The 21,236-nt window shown below is 48.1% G+C and overlaps 1 protein-coding gene across 1 annotated transcript in view; it reads left to right on the top strand.

Annotated features, from left to right (window-relative positions):
- The window catches only part of LOC119449928 (zinc finger protein 808-like), a 45,516-nt gene that overhangs the window by 11,479 nt on the left and 12,801 nt on the right, over window positions 1-21,236 (top strand). Inside the window, exons 6-11 of the mRNA XM_037713221.2 lie at window positions 2,424-2,512; window positions 6,192-6,398; window positions 8,895-9,072; window positions 13,959-14,149; window positions 15,919-16,152; window positions 18,764-19,147. Coding sequence (XP_037569149.1) covers window positions 2,424-2,512; window positions 6,192-6,398; window positions 8,895-9,072; window positions 13,959-14,149; window positions 15,919-16,152; window positions 18,764-19,147 — 1,283 coding nt within the window. The remainder of the gene's footprint in view (window positions 1-2,423; window positions 2,513-6,191; window positions 6,399-8,894; window positions 9,073-13,958; window positions 14,150-15,918; window positions 16,153-18,763; window positions 19,148-21,236) is intronic.

The raw sequence follows: 21,236 nt of genomic DNA, 5'->3' as shown, positions 1-21,236 counted from the left end.
GAGCGGAAGACACAGGCGCCGCCGAAGAGTGCACGCCCGAGCTGCACGCCAGGTGTCTCGCTTTTTTTTTTTTTTTCGCTGTGACTTGCATGAAGCGCCGCAAGGCGCTGTCACTGCATGCGCCTCTGTCGGCGCATACAATTTTTGTGACGTTATCTGGTCGCCCGCGCTAATGGGTGTTTCAACTCCTAAATAATCTTCCTCCGTGATAACAACACCTTAGTTCTATTGTAAGGAATTTCGTGTACTGAATGCTGCTTTTTCCTGTTCAGTGCAGTTGAGCCATATTCTGGAGGAACAAGTGGTGTACACTGAGCACAAGCCGTAGATTTCGCATAGAATTTATAACTGTTAATAATAATGCGCTGGCATGCGGCTGGTAACAGCTATGAAGTGTGTATACTTGACTCACTGTAATTGACGCCTGTCTAACTCACAACCACGATCGCTTTAGACAAGTATTGAAACTTCACAAGACTGTTAATACAGTACTGAAACAGTGCTATACCATTCTAAAATGACTGAGTACAGTAGAACCTCGTTCATACACTTTCAAAAAATATGCGAAAAATAAATGTACGATCCGGGAAAACGTACGATCCGAATCCAGTAAAAATTCAAGCTGACAAGCCCATATTGAGGTGCAAGGGCAGAAAACATTTATTTCTTGCAAAACATAGTTACAGTCGAGTCTCGTTAATTCGAACTGACGCTGTGGTCCCGTCAAAGTTATGTGTATTCCAATGGGCGAGAACGCTCGGTAATTCGAACGCGAAAGCATTTGCGCCGGTTAATTCGAACATAACCGTGCACTGACAATGCCCTCAGCAGCACGCCAAATCACGTGGTGGCGCCTCCGACCGGGATTGCTCCGACACCGCCATAAAGCAAAAGCTTAAGAGAGACCCCTCAACGCCGTGCGGAGAAATACAAAAGAAATAAGAAAAAATACTGCGGCGAAAATTTCACTCTCTAAAATGGCAAGGTCGCCGTTTCTGAGTCGCGCCGGAACACGCGTGTACATGCCGACGCCTCAGCCAACGCTGCGGCTGCGGCGTAGAAGGAAGCAATGCGGATTCCCAGTCTGGCCAACGAAACTGCCCACGCCGTCCAACGCTCGCTTCAACGGCAGAAAACGAAACTTCGGGGAGCGGGCTAAGCTGGCGCCGGGCCGGCGGGAGCGGCGGCGCCGACACGGCGGAGGGCGCGCACGGAGACAGTCGAAGGGGAGGGAGCTACGTACGAGGGAGTTGAGAGGGAGGGTGAGGGGAGCCACCGAAGCGACGGGGTTGCCGAGGCCAAATGCGCTTCCCTGCCGCCCTCCTCCCTCACCTTCGACGGACTCCGCCCACGCGTGTCGCCGTGCCGGCGCCGCCCGCTCCCTGAAGTTTCATTCGCTGCCGCTATCGGGATGCGAGAGAGAGAGAGATTGTGGTTGTGAAGAGAAAGAGACGCAATCGGGATGCGAGCGTTGGCTGGCGTGGGCAGTTTCGTGGCCCTCGCTCGCGATGTGCTTGCGCGCCGCAATATTTGACGACTCGCACCGTTCGTACGTAGCGCTATGGTGCACAAATACGTTAAAAATAAGTGCTTCTTTTAATTCTAATTCGAACAAATTTTCTGGCCCCTTCCAGTTCGAATCATCGAGATTCGGCTGTATTTTCTGCTGGTGCGTCACACCCTTGGACAGGAACAACTCCTTTTGCACACATTGTAGACCCTTGTCTGCATTTTCATTGTCTTTCGTGCGAAAGAAGCTTTGTAAGGCCAGCAAGGGCTTTGACGAAGGTAGCCGGTGGGTGCAAGCCTTCGTTCTCGCCGCCGTCTTCAGGCGCCTCGTCCGCTACCACCTCCGCTACGATCTCGGCAAGTCGTATCGCGGCACGTGGCGTCCGCCTGTTTTCGTCGCTTAGTAGTTCGCGTTAAAGCGAGGGGCGAGGTAGCGCAAAGGTTGATTCGCTCGCCACTGCTGCCGCGCTTCGTCATTTCGGGCGAACAAGCAATGCAGAGAAGTTGTGGAGAGGAGGGGGGGATTGAGCACTGCAGAGAAGCCGCGCGGCGGCCGTTTGCCACTTAGCGCTTCACAAGCACACAAGAGCGGCCTTTTTGCACACCTGAATGATAATTTTTCGCTACAGAACGTATCATACGACCGCAGATTGCCGCAATGCTGAACGTTGCTGCCGAATAATCGTATTTTCCGGGAACGTATTAACCGGAACGTATTAACACATTCCTCTATGGGCTTATGTTTATTTTTTGCGATTGCGAACGTAGGAGCCGGGTAATCGTATTAAGCGGGAACGTATCAGCGAGGTTCTACTGTACTTCTCCTCAGTATATCATTAAAAGGTAGCCCACTGCATTTATCCAACTTACTTGTGCTGTAACTTCAGTAAGAATGTGCACTGTTATGTGTGCAGACACACCAGCATGGACGTGAGACATTCCTCTGCGTCCACTGCGAGCAGCTCTTCCTCAGCAAGGCTGGCCTGGCACGGCATGTGGTGCGGTAGGTGCATTTCAGTGACAGTTACCATAGAACCAAAGAGACAGTGAATACAAAGAAAGCATGGGGGCAGAATTAAATCAATCAATCAGTCAGTCAATCAATCGAACACTTTATTTTTCATGTACAGGATAAATTACAACACTATCTGGACCAATAGACAAGCGGCTAGTACCCGGTCTAGTGCAAAATTGTGTGTGCATGTCAGATGCAAAGAAAAAAAGAATACAAAAAACAAACATCAGGATAAATTAATTATTTAAGTGAGAATAGATACTGATAGTAAAATCAATCCAAATGACCACATAACAATTTTGTCTAGCATATGCAAGATCAAACAAATGAAATAGGGCAAAAGAAAAGATAATAAAAATAAAACAAGTATGTGTGTCCCATGCTTTCCTTGGCTTCATATGGTAAGCACACTTTCTACACTTCCGTGATTACTGTTGGTCCTTGTTACAATGTGAACACCAATGAAGCAAATAATGGAATGGTATGAAAGAGCTGTAAAATTAAGTAGTACCCGCTTGGTAAGTTGGTTCAGTTCTTTATGTAAATGCAACCTTGTTGCGGTTAAGCAAATGCAGAGAATTTTGCAAATACGTATTTACATGATTGCAAGTCAACTCGAATGTAAGTCGACCCGCCCCATATCACATGTGTCAGAAAAAAGAGCATACCCATGGGTAAAACGTAGAGCTATAAAGAGAGACACGTGAGTGGCGTCTGCTTTTCCATTAACTATCAATACTCCCCCGGAAGCACCTGCATTCCAAGAGTCAGTGCCGCCGCAATTGGAACAGCAGCCCTTCCATCAACTATCAGCAAAACCATTAGTGCTGAGTGCGTTGTAAAGCTTTTTAAAATGTTGAAAAAACCCTTCCGAACAAACGCGCAGAATAGCCGAACGGTACGGGTAGAGCTGTAGAGAAAAGACAAAATTGTAATGACATTGCAGCGCCCATGATAGCTCGTTTCTCTCCTTTTATTGGCGGTGCCATGTTTTGGTTCCGACTCCGCACTTCAGATTTTCAAATTAAAAAAAAAATGTCAGAGTTTCGTCCTAAGGGCGAAGCAATGAATGCGATAGCAACACAGCAATGTCATACGAAGTAAGGTGAGCGGCTTTGGTAGCAATATGAATTGTAGTAAACATGAGCTGATTAAGTAAGCAGGTGGCTGCGGCGTAAGTAGACCGACATGAAGAGAGACTCGATGACCACGAGAAGGCGCGTGTGAAATGGTGGTGTTGATGAGAAACGCTTCCCGTGGGCAACGCGTGCGAAGGGACACACCTGTAGTGCTGCACTGCCGATCCGGGCAGCATTGCATGTGTAGCGTGCGTTGGAAAATGTGGCCCGACTATTACTAACTGAATGAACAAGCGTGGTGTGAGCGCGCACAAACAAACGTGAATAGATCACACTGAATGACTGCAGACAACGACTGTCAAAACGCTGGCAGCAAGCGCATATATACGCCGCAGCGGCGAAGGTACGTGCGGTCTATCGCTTCAACGGAAACTGAGAGGAGCCGTGGGGAGATAAGAGACCGTGCGGGCGAGACGAGCGCGGTTGTTGGCAGAGAAGTGCGCCCCCCCCCCCCCCCCCCCCCCGCTCCCTCCGGCGCTGGCTTCCGGCTTCCTTGCTTGCGCGTGGGAGATTGAGTGCGTTCGCTCTCCGTGATAGCGCGCGTCCCCGCCCGCTTCCGCTCGGGCATACGGCGCGCGGCGAAGATTTTATCTATAGGGAACCTCACGGCGACGGCGACGGCGACGCCGACGGCAGAAATCCGGTTGAAGTGTCCATATAATTGCTATCGCAATAAAACAGGTCGACTTACAATCGTGTAAATATGGTAATACAGTCAAATCTCGTTAATTTGAACATGCTTAATTCGAACTGCCGGTTTATTCGAACTGACGCTGTGGTCCCGTCAAAGTTGTGTATTTCAATGGGCGAAAACGCTCAGTAATTCAAACACGAAAGCATTTGCTACGGTTAGTTCGAAGATACCGCGGACCGACAATGCTCTCAGCAGCACATCAACGCGGCGGCGCCTCCGACCAGCATTGCTCTGACATCGCCATAGAGCAAAAGCATAGGAGAGACCCCTTAATGCAGCGGCGGAGGCCCAGTCCAGCCAACGAAACTGCCCACGCCGGCAAATACTCGTTTCCCGATAACGGCAGAAAACGAAACTTCAGGGAGCGGGCTAAGCTGGCGCCGGGTCGGCTGGACCGGCGGCGCCGGCACCCACGCCGGCAAACGCTCACTTCGATAACACCAGAAAACGAAACTTCAGAGAGCAGGCTAAACTGCGCTGGGCGCGCCCGGAGACAGTCGAAGGTGAGGGAGCTGCGAAGGAGTTGAGAGAGAGAGACGGCGAGGGGAGCCACCGAAGCGACGGAGTTGCCGCGGCCAAATCCACTTCCCTGCCGCCCTCCTCCCTCGCCTTCAACAGTTCCCGTGCGCGCCAGCGCCGTCTGCTCCCAGACGTTTCGTTTTCGGCCATTATTGGGAGCCAAGCGTTGGCCGCCGTGGGCAGTTGCGCTCGCTATACGCTTGCGCGCCGCGATATTTCACGACTCGCACCGTTTGTGCATTTTGTGCATTGTGCTATGGTGCTCGAATACTTCAAAAATACATCCTGCATTTAATTCGAAGTTCTTTTAATTCGAACAAATTTTCAAGCCCCTTCGAGTTCGAATTATTGAGATTCGACTGTAGTAATCTACCATTCTAGTCTCGCGTAGATTCTGCCTTTAACACAGTAGAATCTCGTTAATTCGAACTCCAGGTGGACTGGAAATTTATTATAATAAAAGGGAGTTTCAATTAAGGAGCGCCCCTTTAAGTATAGCGTTTGATCAATTGTGCCATACAGCATGCAAAACCAGCACTGCCATTTGTCTCGCATTAAAAAAGTCATCTTTCATCCATCAGCATGCGACCACATGTGCCGTCAGACTAGGTTCCGTGTAAAGTTCAAGTGCGATAAGTTCACACCTCATGGCCCGTTTGCTGGGGGTGTGAGGCTGAGCCGAGAAGTACAGGCTTGTGCATGCTGTTTTGGAAATGATGTGATCAAGTGCACACTAGGAGGGAGCTGGAGGGCAAGTAGCCCCCTCCCCTCCCCTAGTGTAGGGGCTCCTTGCTCCTTTTAAGCCAGATGGGAAAGGAGTACGCATGCCGCTCTGCTTGCTCCGATTCAGTCTGGACTCCCCATGTGTCTTTCCTCATTTTTACGGCATGCGACGTTACGGTAGCTAGTTACACATAGGACTTTTGGCTTTTGTTTGGGTTTGTCCAAAAAGCAGTCCATGGGAATGAGAAATTTTGTTCGAAATAACCGTTGCACTGTTTTTTTTAGAGTTCGAATTCGCGGGAGTTTTTCTCTATTCAAATACATAGGAATTCGCTGGAACCAACAGAGCAGTTCAAATTTTCCATCAATTCGAATGGAGAGATTTTGAATTATCGGGTTGGGGGGGGGTCACTGTATCTCTGTAGTGCGAGTCTCTTGCCTGTTATAGTTAGGTTGGCATTTTTGGCAATGTTAGTCCATGTTTCTTATTACAATCGTATTAATTTTTCTTTGCATGCTTATTGGTCAGTGCAACAATGCATCCTTTCCAATCACTCATCTTTCTACCTTACTGTAAATTTTCTTTCCTCAGGTATCACAAGAACCTGTCAGCCGTGTCGACTGGTGAAAGAGTTAATGAAGCAGACGGTGTAGATCCAGAGACAGCTCCGGAGACAGCAGCCATACTAGACTCTATTCCAGTTGCACTGTCCTGTGACCAGTGCACCTTTGGCTGCGCACAGCCCACAGAATTGGCACAGCACGTTGCATCAAACCACCCCACGGTACCAATATTTAGGTATGTGGACAAAGAAAAAAACTAATGCTGGATCGTTTGTTTTTATTGAAATTGTTATTGCTTTAAGGCAGGGGTTCCCAAACTTTCCAGCCTTTGAGAACCCCACCTGCCTTCCCCACCTGTCTTCTCCTTTCGAAAAGTCAAGTTGTCTCAAGTAAAATGACACTTTTACAGGGGATACGCAGTTCAGCGTGTTTCTGTCGCCACGCATGCGCTTTTGATTTCCAAACTGTGTCATCTGTGGATGACCTGAGCGAGCTGGGCCAAAGAAGTTGACCTCGTATGCATGCTCAGAATTTCGCACCCATGGAACCACAGTCATGTGCACCATCACTCATTGAAGGATGTGAGCGCTGTTCGTTAGCGTGGACATTTTTTTACTTCATAATGCGTATAGAATAAACTGCAAGCATCTAATAAATACGAACTGTAACTTTAAGCAATGAGTATGCTGTACTTAATAACAGCCGACTTACGTGCAGTAACCTCATATACTACATCCAAAGTACCAAGGCTAGCACCAGTTCATGTCGCTTGCTGGTTTTTGAAACTTTCTTTGCCAATCTAAAATAATAATTCCTACCTAAACCGCAAACAGCGTGCTTGGTTCTAGCACTATAGATCATGGTCATTTCATTTCTATCAACGTCTCGCAACACATTCTGGCCAGTTGTCAGTTCCTTTAAGGTTTTGTCTGCAGACATTGCATTCTGAGTGCCACTGTCACAATGTATGAATAGAATTTGTTCAAGAATGACGTGATAACATGACTTAGTTGCATATTCAAGACACTCAGCTGCTCTAAATAATCCTTTCAGGGCAGGCACACACAACAGAATTGAAGCATCAAAACATGATCAGGAAAAAAGCTGTAGTGTGCTTTGTCAAGAAAGCCTTGTCAAAGCAAAGCAGAGAGATTGAGTCAGCGTCAAAAGTTTACAGGGCATGGCATCTGAGAAAAATATTTCCCGAGCCTGCAATCACGGCCTGGATTTCAGATTTGCTATCTGTATTAGTGTATTTGACCAGCATAATGCTGCACTGTTCTACTAGCTGCGAGCTAAAGCTGGGCAGAAGTCCAGATCTTTCACAAAACATGCATCCTGCAAACTCTTTATAGGGGTCCTGAACCACTCTTTACTAAAGTTGAGAAATGCATTTGAAGTTAAATTAGACTATATCAGAAATACCTTGCCTCAAAAAGTACTTCAATATGTTCTGCAAAAGCGGAGTTATTGGCAATCACACATCCCTTAAGCAGTGCTTCTATGCCTTCTTCAATAACTTGCACTACAAAGGCTACGACGGAGCGCAGCGTGCCTATAACATTCTGCCTACTGAACGTCACCGGGGCATGCAGTTCAAATTTTATTTTGGATGTTCACGAAGACTCCACTATTTCCAATTTTGGCACTTACGACGCACCAAACGCGGTTGTCCTTGGCGAAATGCAGTGCGCTCAGCCAGTGGACTCGTCGCAGCACCCCGCGGTGGCCATGGTATGTATGCTTTGTAGCAGACCGCAGCTACATGCAACTGCAGTGCGTATGTGCAGTGTTTGCTTTGTGCACGACAGGACTTGAGTGCGCGCTTGCGCTCATATGCTTCTGTCTGGCTGTGCAACGTGCTGTGGACTGGCTTTGTCCTGCACCAGCTTGACCTACGGATGGTAGCCACATCCAACTTGCGCATTTTGAAGCGCTATCAATAGCTCAATGCGAAACGAAGCCTGCCAAGGCATCTAAGCAGGAACGGCCAGGAGTGAGCTCATGCTGGCAAGCGTGTGTGTGGTCTTACCTTAAGTTTCGCGTGGTTCAAGGCTAGTTGAGTGTTAAAAACTAGTCGAAAATATCAAGACCCAGCTGCTACAACACCGATAAGTAGGGTGGTCGAAGCTTAATTCCTACGCAGGCGGCCACAGCAGAGCGTGGGCAGACGACAGTTGGCTTCCTCTGGAAGTATGTAATTATTATCTAAATTCCAAAGCAGATTTTCACTTACTTCAGCCTGTTTATTCAATAAAGTGTGTCAACAAATATACACAGTAACAGGAAGAAACGCACTGTTCCGAACGCCCTTCTTCATTGATATCAACTATTGGCCAATAGCAGCTTCGTATGGAAATCTGCTGTATTACGAAATAAAGCGTCCAGAAAAGAGTGAGGAGCAGGCTTTTGCTGAAAGGAGAGCGTTTGAGAAAAAGGTGACTTCACATTCCGCTCATGAACTACACACACTACGCACAACTGCAAAATTTGGCTGAGATGTTTGCAGCAGCGTATGCTATCCGCGGACTGTTCTTTCACCAAACCCGAGGAGTGGTTCAGGACCCCATTAAGGCCGACTGATTACAGAAGACATCTCACAGTGGTTTCATGATTGGGACACTAGAATGTCCTGCACTAATCTTGGCATGAAACGCAATTGTTCAGTCATCCTCATAAGTGGTAGTTATCCTCAAGAGTGGTAACAAAGACGGTTTTCACCTTGGTGCAGGTGCAAAAAGTGCGAGCAGCCATTCCTTAAGGAGGCCGAGTGTGATGAGCACATGCAGCTCAAGCATCAGCTGCTTCATGTGGAGCCGACTTCGGATGGCAACTATCTGTGTCAGATCTGTGACCGTCGGTTGAAGACATTCAGCGGCTACTGGGGGCACCTCAGGGGCCACACAAAGGCAGGTTTCCATGTCACCTTTTCAGGTCGTTCCACTCCCGAATGGGCAAGTTTTTACTTGCGTACTCGGCGGGAATCGTTGTGGCATGAGACGCCGATGCACGTCAAGGTGGTGGGGCCCGAGAGACCTGAGACGTGCATTGTCGTTTTTCTATTGCTTAGTGCTTTAAGACTGAAATGGGAAACCGAAACGAAATCAACCTGGTGGACGATGCCGGAATGCGATACCTACGATGCCACCAGAGCTAAACATGACGCCATGGCATGACACTCACTTCGCCCCACCTGCAGCAGGGAACGCCGGCGCGTTAGCGTTTTTGCCTATTGAAAGTATGCAGTACCCTTCCAACGGCACTACGTTCACATGCTATTAAACAAATTGGTGAAGATGCTTTTTGTAATAGGATTAGTGGCGATAGCTGTGAATAAGGCGGGTGACGACCCAAGAGGAGATATGCTGGTACCGGAATAGGGAACTGAGTACTCGCTGGCATTTTATTTTGAGATTGGTGGGCAAGTACAGTAGAACCTTGTTCATACGTTTTTAAAAAATACGCGAAAAATAAACGTACGATTCGGGAAAACGTACGATCCGAATCCAGTAAAAATTGAAGCTCATAAGCCCATATTGAGGTGCAAGGGCAGAAAACATTTATTTCTTGCAAAACATGGTTACAGTCGAATCTTGTTAATTCGAACTGGCGCTGTGGTCCCGTCAAAGTTATGTGTATTCCAATGGGTGAGAACACTCGGTAATTCGAACACGAAAGCATTTGCGACGGTCAATTCAAACTGTGCACCGACAATGCTCTCCGCAGCACGTCAAATCACGTGGCAGCACCTCCGACTGGCAATGCTCCGACACCGCCATAAAGCAAAACCTTGGGAGAGACCTCTCAACGCCGCGCGGAGAAATAAAAAAAAAAATACCGCGGCAAAAATTTCCTCTTTCAAATAGTAAGGTCGCCGTTTCAGCGTGGCACCGGAACACGCGTGTACGTGCCGATGTCTCAGCCAACGCTGCGGCGCAGAGGGACGCAACGCGGAGGCCCAGTCCGGCCAATGAAACTGCCCACACCGGCCAGCGCTCGCTTCAACGGCAGAAAACGAAACTTTGGGGAGTGGGCTAAGCTGGCGCTGGGCTGGCGGGCGCGCACGGAGACAGTCGAAGGTGAGGGAGCTACGAAGGAGTTGAGAGGGAGGGCGAGGGGAGCCACCGAAGCGACGGGGTTGCCGAGGCCAAATGCGCTTCCCTGCCGCCCTCCTCCCTCACCTTCGACGGTCTCCACGCGCGCGCGCGTCGCCATGTCGGCGCGGCCTGCTCCCTCAAGTTTCGTTCACTGCCGTTATCAGGATGCGAGAGAGAGAGAGAGAGAGAGATTGTGGTTGTGAAGAGGCGCTATCGGGATGTGAGTGTTGGCCGGCGTGGGCAGTTTCGTGGCCCTCGCTCGCTATGTGCTTGCGCGCCGCGATATTTCATGACTCGCACCATTCGTACGTAGCGCTATGGTGCACAAATACGTCAAAAATAGGTCCTTTTAATTTGAACAAATTTTCGGGCCCCTTCGAGTTCGAATTATCGAGATTCGATTGTATTTTCTGCTGGTGCGTCACACCCCTGGACAGGAACAACTCCTTTTGCGCACATTGCAGACCGTTGTCCGCATTTTCGTTGTCTTTCGTGCGGAAGAAGCTTTGTAAGGCTTCCAGGCCAGCAAGGGCTTCGGCGAAGGTAGCCGGTGGGCGCAAGCCTCCGTTCTCGCCGCCGTCTTCAGGCGCCTCGGCCGTGACCACCTCCGCTACGAATTCGGCAAGTCGTAGAGCCGCGTGCGCGGTGTCCGCCTGTTCTCGCCGCTAAGTAGTTCGCGTTGAAGCAAGGCAGCGCAAAGGTCAATTAGCTCGCCGCTGCTGCCGTGCTTTGTCACTTCAGGCGAACGAGCAATGCGGAGAAGTCGCGGAGGGGGGGGGGAATTGAGCACTGCAGAGAAGCCGCGCGGCCGCTGTCTGCTGCTTAGCACTTCACAAGCACATGAGAATAGTCTTTTTGCACACCTGAATGATAATTTTTCACTACAGAACGTATCATACGACCGCAGTTTGCCGCAATGCTGAACGTTGCTGCCGAATAATCGTATTTTCCGGGAACGTATTAACTGGAACGTATTAACACATTCCTCTATGGGGTTATGTTTATTTTTCGCGATTGCGAATGTAGGAGCCGGGAAATCGTGTTAAGCAGGAACGTATCAGCGAGGTTCTACTGTATTGCGGGGAAGTTGCTGCAGCAGGTGGCTACTGTTATTGATCATGTGCGCCTTGCGCCTTTTCTTGTTTACATGGGATGTAGCGGTAAGATGTATATGATAGCAGTTTGATGATGTGCTGAATGAACATATGAACGGTAAAAAAGGAAGCAAAGCTGTATTGGGTAATTTTTTTCTGTTCTGGATTGCGAACGTTGGCCTTGGGGAAATACAGTAAAAGCTCGATGATACGATCACGGCTAATACGAATTTCCGGATGATACGAATTTTTCTATGGTCCCGGCTGAGCCCCATTACTTTGCAACATGCTAGAAAACGGTTGTTACGAATCGATTTTCAGCCTGCGTCGGTTGATACGAATAAACGCCGCCCCACCGACGGCCGCGAAAGAGAACAGCGCGCAGTCACGCGCTTTCTCTCCTTCTCTTTTGGTGCCGAGGCGCGGCGCCGGACAGCGCGGACTCCGCGACTAGGCGCGAAGAGTTTGAAGCGGTGGCGCTTTTGGTGCTTTTGTACTTTTCCTCCTTTTCTGCGAGCCGTCAGATGGAGTGGCTGCTGCGCTTCGGGCCGCGTTCTTCGTGTTTGCGCCATTTTGCCTAGTCGCAGCGAGCTATGTCTCGCAAGCGGAAAGCACTCTCCTTTAAAGAGAAATTAGACATTCTTCGAAAGGTCGATGAGGATCCCAAGAGGAAGCGGACGGAGTTGGCTAAGGAGCTAGGCCTCGCAACGTCAACACGGAGCACAATTGTTGCACAGCGAGACTATCATGAAAAACGTGCTTTCGTTCAACGTCAACGCGAAGCAAGCGAATTCGAACACGCTTATTTCGAACATACCGTGCACCGACAATGCTCTTAGCAGCGCGCCAAATCACGCGGCGGCGCCTCCGACCGGCATTGCTCCGACACCGCCATAGAGCAAAAGCTCAGGAGAGACCCCTCAATGCCGCGCGCGAGGGAACGGGGGAAAAAAAAAACCCGCGGCGGAAATTTCCTTCTCTCTCAAATTGCAAGGTCGCCGTTTCTGCATCGCGCCGGAACAAGCGTGTACGTGCCGACTAGAGTGTTCTAGACAACCGTATTCTAGCACACACTAGTGCCGACGTCTCAGCCACGCGGATAAAATGGCAGTAAACCCTTCTCCTCTATTTTCTAGTCACATGTTGACCTTGCACGCTGCGGCAGCAGCGCAGAGGGAAGCAGCGGCGGAGGCACAGTCGGGCCAACGAAACTGCCACGCCTGCAAACGCTCGCTTCCCGATAACGGCAGAAAACGAAACTTCAGGGGGCGGTAAAATAAGCTGGCGCCAGCACGGCGGCGGGCGCGCACGGAGATGTGCGCACGCAGTCGAAGGTGAGAGAGCTACGAGGGAGTTGAGAGGGAGGGCGAGGGGAGCCACCGAAGCGGCGGAGTTGACGCGGCCAAATCCGCTTCCCTGCCGCCCTCCTCCCTCACCTTCGACGGTCTCCGCGCGCACCCGTGTGCCGGCGCTGCCCACTCGCTCCCTGAAGCTTCGTTTTCTTTCGTTATCGGGAAGCGACCGTTAGCCGGCGTGGGTAGTTTCGTGGCCCGCGCTTGCTATGCGCTTGCGCGCCGCGATATTTCACGATATTTCACGACTCGCACCGTTCGTGCATCGTGATATGGTGCACGAATACTTCAAAAATACGTCCTTTTAATTCGAACAAATTTTCGGGCCCCTTCGAGTTCGAATTATCGAGATTCGACAGTAGTTTTAGTGTTTCGATGATACGAATTTCGGCTAATACGAATATTTTTGTGACCCCGTGAGATTCGTATCATCGAGCTTTTACTGTAGTACGTAACGGGATCGTATCAACGAGGTTCTGCTATATGCGCAGTAAATAAGTTATCTTTTGATTGAGTTCTTGTTATGAAAGTGGTGTGCTGTTGTTGCCATCATACACAAAAACTTGTGTTGCCATATTGCGTTGGCAGTGGCGATGACACCATTTCTGATTATTGACTGTACAGTCCAATTGCATTATAGGTAGTGTTCAGGATAGGGTGGCCATAATGTGTTTCTGGTGCCTGCAAGAGCTTTCTGTGTTTGCACTGCTCAAAACCATGGCCTTCGATACCTGTTTCTGTTGCAATCAACGTCCGATTATTTGGACTCCAAGGGGCTGCAAGAATGTCCGAAAAATCGGGCAGGCTAAAAAATGTCAGTCTTTACTACCAGGGCATGTTAAAGATCCCCTGTAGGTCAAAATTAATCCGGAGTCCCCACTACGGCATGCCTCATAATCATATCTTGGTTTCGGCATGTAAAACCCCAGAATTAAAATTAAACATAAGTACAGCAGATAGTCAGCAGTGTGTTCTACTTCTTCATGCTGTTTGTGTGCTTCATTGGTTTGGCTGACTTAGCACGCGTAAATATGTGAATATGTATGTTGCAATTGCATATTTCTATATATGCATATATATGTATATATATATATTTTCTTCTCATTGGTATTGTACAATGTACCCTCAATATGCCCACCTGTTATGCTCTCGATCGAGAGTGGCGGTATTGTAAATAAATAACTAAAATAAATAAATTATTGTGGCTTCATATGTGCTCACATGGTGCACTCAATCTTTCGCCCTCCCACAGGCCAAGCCATTTTTGTGTGATCAATGCGGTCACCGTTACACCAGCAGGGGCAGTCTGACCAAGCACAAGCGTACCCACGACTTTGCCAATGCCACCAAGTGTCCGCACTGCTCGAAGGAATTTGCCACCCTCGACTACATGCGCAATCACGAGCGACTTGTCCACACCCGCAACTTCAAATTTTCTTGCCGGTAAGATGTGATGCACGCAGTTTCCAGTCAATAGTCTGGGCTGGCTGCACTCTTCACTTTGTGTATTATTAAAGGCAATGCTGAAGTAAAATACTAAGCTGGATAGGAGAACATCTCATTCTTTACACTAAGCAGGCCAGTCTTAACTGCCAGAAGTGGGAAAAGATCCAAAAATCAAAGATGTGTGGTGAACTCTGTGATATCATGGATGTCGCTTATCACTTATGTCAGCGTTTATCGTGAAATTTGAAAAGGGCAGCATGGGCTTCACTTTCCATTATAATAATCTGCCTTTCTCAGACAATTAAATGCAAGTAGAGTGTAATGTGCCTGCGGTCCCGGCTAGCTAAAGTCTAAAGAGACACATAGCTCGTCCCCAATCCATAGCGCATGCAAAGAGGCACCGCGGTGGTTTGCTGACTCACCGGCAAGGCGTAGAGATGACTTCAGCCGTGGTACAAACGAATGGGGGTTTATTCCCTGTTAGGTACAAAATGGGTGTACAAGACGGGGGTTAGGGCACTTGGGTGGCAGTCGCAGACTACTGGTGAGAGCTCCCGGGAAGTCTTCTCTGCCACATAGGCTCCTCCAAGCTAGGTTCGCCACACAAAGGGGGCCGCCTTGCTCAGAGGTGCGCGGGACCAAGTGGGTCCGCACAGCCGACAACCAAGAGCACCAAAAGTGAATCTCCTGGGCGAAGGTGCCCGCTTAGCTTGGATGCTGAAGGAGAGAGATGCGAATGAGAGGTCGAGAGGGGCCCGCTTCTCAAGCACCGTTCGTATGCATGGCGCACAGCATAAGGTGAGCTGTGCGCGCAAGCAGCAGGCTTCACGTCGTGCCGGCGCCGGCGGTCGTGGGGAATGTACACTATCCACAACAAGGCTGGAATGGCGTGTCCCCAGCGATCGCACGGGCGAATGGCCCAAGTCAGCCGATGACAGGCGGTGAATTTTTGTCACGGCCACACCACTAGCCACACTGTCTAGCCCGTTAGGCCTAATAGGAGTTGTGTCATTGGGTGTTGGTGAGTAAAGTTACGGTTACCGAATCAATGCAAATCTATTCACAGAAGTTGCACAACCCTCAGAAAGCTGACAAAAGGCCTCGCCAACGGAAGCGTACAGTGGCCTCTCGTTCCAAACACTGTTCGTAGGCGCACAACGGTCTCTTTTCGTAGCTTCGAGAGATCCGTCACAAAACTAGGTTTGTACTTACATGGCAGGCCCGAAAACAACCCTCGGCTGCAGACGCGTTTACATAGACGGCAGATGGACGCGGACAAGAAGGGGAAAAAAAAATCTCTTTACTTTAATCGTTTTAATCGTTTTGATTGGTCTAGTTGACCTAGTCGAACCTTGTATTGATAGAGATTGCGTGCTGTAGAAACGCTGCACGCGTCAAGTCACAGACCATGGCCGGATCATTCACCGAAGGCACCAATATTTGAAAAATTGTATATTCGATTCGTGAACTGAATTAGGACATTCACCATTCATTGAAAATCGAATATTCGAGTTTTCGCAAACCCCTACTATTCTGTAATGTACTTATTTTATTTTCAACTTATTTGTTTTCTTATCTGGCTTGTCAAATGGCCAATCCCAGTGATGACGGGTGAAAATATTGAAAAATGAAATGTACCTTTACTTAATGTCACCCCAGAAGTTTAATTTTGTATTGCCCACTGCGATATCTTAGATCAGGTTCTGATGTGGCATCGCGCGTCTACAGCACACCCTGATTTCCTGTTCGCTCCCTTCTTTTCACAGACTGTGTGGCCACAAGTTCCCGAACGAGCGCAAGCAGCAGACACACATGGCAGTGGTGCATGAGCAGGAGCTGACACGTGAGGAACTGGACGCCATGACGCGCGTGCGGCACTTGCGCTGCGCCGATTGCTCTTTCGCCACTTACAGTGCCCTGCAGTTCCGCCAGCACCGGGCCACCCACACAGGGCGCTACCCCTTCTCATGCACACTGTGCGAACGGGCTTTTACTTTCCGGTCAGTCTTTCTTGCTTTTTAAGGCCCATAGGATTCAGTGTATTTCTTATCTATCGATAACGAATCATCACTGAACTGCAATCTCACATCAACGAAATTTGCCAAAATCCGTGTAACACTAACATACAGTAAAACCTTGTTAATTCGGATTTCACGGGACCGAAAAAAATGTTCGAATTAACCGAATGTCGAATTATCGAGGGTATCCAGAAAACAATAAGCAAATGCTCACTACGTCAACGCGCTTCTATTTAATGAATGAGTGACTCCTGTTGCTATTTTACACAAAAGCAGAGTGGAAGCCGAAGTTCTCGACATCTTTATGAGTCACAGTGGCGATCGAGGCCTCGCGACTTCCTTCACAGCACGGCCGCGGCACGCACCTTCATTTGCGACATGCTGCACATCCTGCTGATCATAATCACGATGTAGCCGGTGCTCTTCATCCTCGACAGCTTTGCACCGAGTCAAAACGAAACAAGTGTTTATCGCAACTGCTGCAGAGAAAATCGCGGCCGCTATCGACGCGATTATGAACAGCGACATTGCCGAAGCACGCGCCAAGTCAGAACGAAACTACCGTACGCTGCAACAACTGCGGAGGTCACTCTAGACGAAACCGCAGTCCCTATCTATGCAATCGTAGATGATGACTACGCAATTATGAAAGCCCGCGGCCAACGCAGTGTTATGCACGGTGGCAAAGGCAAGAATAAAGCCTTTAAATACACAAATCGGGACGAAGCGTTCTGGCGTTGCTGTCATTCACATACGATTTCCGCTGATGACTACAGCGATGCGGACTCCGCCGCTTCATTTCGATTGGACACTAGCGCCGTTCTTGCTCTATTGCGTCGCACATTTGTGGCGCCCCTCGCTCGCCGAGCTCCGAAAGTTGTCCGAATTAACCGATATGCGGCCAAATACATCCGAACAACGAAAGTTTGATTGCAATGAATAATGCATACGCCGGCCGGGACCAGAGAACGAGTCCGAATTATCCAATTTTCCGAATTAACGAGGGTCAAATTAACGAGGTTTTACTGTAGTACAAAAAGTGCGCAAATACTTTTTCTCTCCACTTATATTGTGTAAAACAATGCAGCAGCTCGCTTGCGAGCCTGCTGCCATTTTCGTTTACAAGAACAGCAAAGCAAAGGAAGTGATCGCTAGCACCGGAAAGCACATGGCCGCCATCTTGTTTTTTTGATCACCCATATCAAATGGCACTGCCAAATTGCGGTTGACCTCTACTGACATGTGATGATGGTTTTTTGCATACCATGTACGGTGCATAATCTGTGGGAGAAAACAAAGTCTAGCAAAAATCATCAAATCTCTCTCTCTAGCTGGTTCTCACTCATTAGAGCTGTTCGCTTACATTGACAGTCATCGTCTATGGTTACGGCAGTATTTAAAAAAATCTTTGTTCATATTTGCAACCCCAGGCATGGTGGCTTCCATTGGTCATTTTGGAATGCGTTTATGTGTGCTCCTGATTGTTTTGCAAAAGGGGAAAAGAAAGGCTAAAACAATGCAAAAAAAAGCCAAAAAATAAATTATAAGGTTTAACATCCTGAAGCTGCACATGGGCTATTGAAAAATGTACCCATTGCGGCTATCCCGATGACATCAACTTTTGAATGCGTTAAGATTTGTCCTGGTAGGTAGAGCATCTCAAGCATTGAACGGCACAACTTGAGGCAAGGCCAGACAATTGTGTGTGCGCCCCAAGTCGCATTATTCACTGCTAAATATAGGTTTTTGTTCATTCGTACAGGGAAGAGTGCGATACTGGCAAATGCATGTTAGCCAGAAGTTTAGGCCAGGTTAGTCAGAAGTTTAGACTCTCAACTGAGAGCATCGGCAAGCCAATGCTAGCTTAGCCGCTGAAAAAGTGGTCAAGTCATAACTAGGGCTGGGCAATTGATTGTGTTATTTTTTGAATAGCTGATTAATGCAGTAATGAGCTAAAACATTTACAATGAGCTAAAATGTTCCGGATAAGGCAGCGCCTGCATTTTATTGGGACAGAAGCCACTCGTGAGCGCTGCACTTAGGGCCAATGGGACAAGGAAACACCCTCACTGCAGCTAGACTTATGATTGCATTTGAGGAAGTTTGATATTCTTTATATATGGTCGTTCAAGCAAGGTGCCACTGCAGTAATATTATGGGTGAATGTTGATTCAGATAGCATGTATTCTTTGAAATTATATATAAAAATAATCAGTTTTGATATTCTTGCCTTGCGTATGTAAATACACAGATCCGACTTAACCAATTAATTAGTTGAATATGATGTTCCAATTAATCGAGTTTAAGTGTTCAGTCAATCAGATGTGAAAAATGGACGAGTTGGTTTGGAGGTACGGCTGAATCGGAGTGCGAAGTACTCGGACAAAAGTAAAGGCACGAAAAGAGGCAAGACGCAGTGCTTTACTGTGACTTGTCTGTTTTCATGCCTTTACTTTTGTCCGAGTAGTTCACGCTCCGATCTAGCCATGTTCAATCAATGCCCAGCCCTAGTCTTAACATTAGCTGGCAATGCCAAGGTGTCACAAAATTACTACATTATCTTCTTGCTGATGTTCAAAGTTTGCCCATGCAGGTTCCAGCTGACATTGCACATGCGGCGCCAGCACCGACCAGGAGGCCCGCTGATGTGCCCTCACTGCCCGCGACATTTTATCTCTGAGGACGCTCACACTGCACATGTGGCCCTGCACAGTGCCCCCCACGCAAAAGGCCTCGAGTGCACCCAGTGCAAGAAGCTCTACGAGACTCCACGACTGTTGGAGAAGCACCAGGCCTCGGTTCATAATGGACAGGCAACGCGTTTCACATGCAACCTGTGCAGCAAGCGATTTCGCACGTCCAGTGGCATGGTAGCTCACCGAAGGGTGGCACATCTCGATTCATATGGCGGTACAAATGAAAAGTCAACAGCAAAGCAGGCTGTGCCCGTCAAAAGCTGGGCACACAGGCCAGGCAGGTGAGTGGAAACACAGGTGTCTCCTGGAACATGAACATGAAAACTGGCTGCATGGGTTTTTCTTGGAAGGTGGCAGCAGTGCAGGAAGTTTAATAGGTTGAATGTTCACTGCATTAAGGAACAGTGTAAATACCATATAGACTTGTGTAAGAGCCGCACCGTGTAAGGGCCATACCCACAACTTGGCAGCCCAAAATTTGGAAAAAAAAAATTTCAATGTAGAGAAGTAATCTCATTTGGTGCACCGATGCTGCGCATGCGCATTGGCAAATTTTCGCGTGCTGCGTACTTCTGCATGCCACTACTAGATGGCAAGAGCCATCTACTAGTGGCATCTAGTACCTAGAGTCATCTAGCAGCAACCCTTACAAAGGACCGAACCTTTTGGTTCAGTCCCGCGTAAGGGCCGCACCTCGTGAAAATGGTGAAAAAAAAAAAAAAAGTGCAGCCCTTAACTCTTTCCCTACCATGGGGAAAGTAGGTGTTTCTTATATGTTACAGCAGATGTGTTTTTCTGAAGGAACTACTGCACTCAATATTTAATGTAACACATAAACAGAAAGCAAGATTAATGCACTTTTCATGCATAAATGTTTTATTAGCGAGATGTATGTGTCACAAAAGATATAAATTGTTAAAATCGAGATTGTGCGATAAAATTGAACAAAGTTTGTAAAGACACGCTTGAATCTACTAAGAAAAAAATGTTACGGAAATTATGAAATATACACTATGTATTGCCGTCTATTAGGCCCTGTCTCCGAAAAAAATCTAAATTTTTCATTGAACAGGTATTTCGCTACAAAAATTTAATTGCAAGCACTACAGTTAGGCGTGCATTGGCGGGCTGCGGCTGCCGATGTTCCGGTCGGGTTTGCGTTGTCGTAGCTTTCAGACTCAAAGTCGGACAAAAAGTCAGCGTCCTCCGACTCGCTGCTATTCGATGTATTGATAAGATCAGCCGCAGAGTCAGCGGAATCACGATATCTGCGATCTCCCGAAGCGTGCACGCCGTTTCCAGAACCGGGACATTTTTGCATTCTGCTTTGACGATCGTGAAACTTCGGCGCGCGCTTAAAAATCACCACTTGGCGGGAAAAAAAGCGAACTGCATACAAAACAAAACTGTAGTTTCTCCTCTTTCACGTCCGATGGCACAGTGTGTTCGTGAGCGGCGCAGAAGGTCTCGAAAGCCGCGTTTCAAACCATCGATAGCGGGTGGCCATTTTTTTCGTTGTTCTTTGACGATCGAGAAACTTCGGAGTGGGTTTAAAAATCACCACCTCGCAGGAAAAAAGCGAACTGCTTAGAAAACTAAAATATAGTTCTCCTCTTTCACGTCCAATAGCGCAGTATGTCCTGTGAGCGGCGCGGAAGGTCTCGAAAGCGGTGTTTCAAACCATCGAAAGAGGGCTAACCATGCCCAATGGGCGCGGTACAAAAAGAGTTAAAGGAGTCTATACGGTACTACCCTACAAGGGCAGGAGGAAGGAAGTAGATGTCATATGTAGTGCCTTCTCTTGTTTGGGTCTTATTCATGCTCTTCTTGAGGTTATTCTTGCCAAATTTTGTCACGCCCTCAGCTCCTTCGACCATATCTTCTTTAAGCAGTAGTAGTTTCTGTTTCAGCAACTTTGCTACTATTCTTAAAGCTGCTACAAGCAGCCAGGAAATACAAGTTCTCATGGCACTTAATCTTGCAAAGCTCTTTGTGTCCACATGAAAAAGACAGTTTTATTCTTCTTTATGGGACAAAAGCCACGGGTCCTTCGTGAAAAATAAAGAACACATTGCAATATCCTAGTGCCATACTCTGCTGCTTCACAAGGTTTCCGATTGGCTACCCCACAGCTTTCTAGTTCGTACACTTCCCGAAAAGCTGGATTTCTAGAAATTGATGATGAATTTCTTAAATTCATCATCATTGATGATGAATTTCTAGAAATCAATGCTGAATTTCTAGAAATACAGCTTTTCGGGAAGTGTACGGGCTAGAAAGCTGTGGGGTAACCAATCGGAAACCTTGTGAAGCAGCAGAATATGGCACCGGGATATTGCAATGTGATCTTTATTTTTCACGAAGGACCCC

Source organism: Dermacentor silvarum, chromosome 4, assembly GCF_013339745.2.
Source record: "Dermacentor silvarum isolate Dsil-2018 chromosome 4, BIME_Dsil_1.4, whole genome shotgun sequence".
NCBI lineage: Eukaryota > Metazoa > Arthropoda > Arachnida > Ixodida > Ixodidae > Dermacentor > Dermacentor silvarum.
The sequence above is the reverse complement of the archived record's forward strand: the minus strand, read 5'-3'. Positions and strand labels throughout refer to the sequence as shown.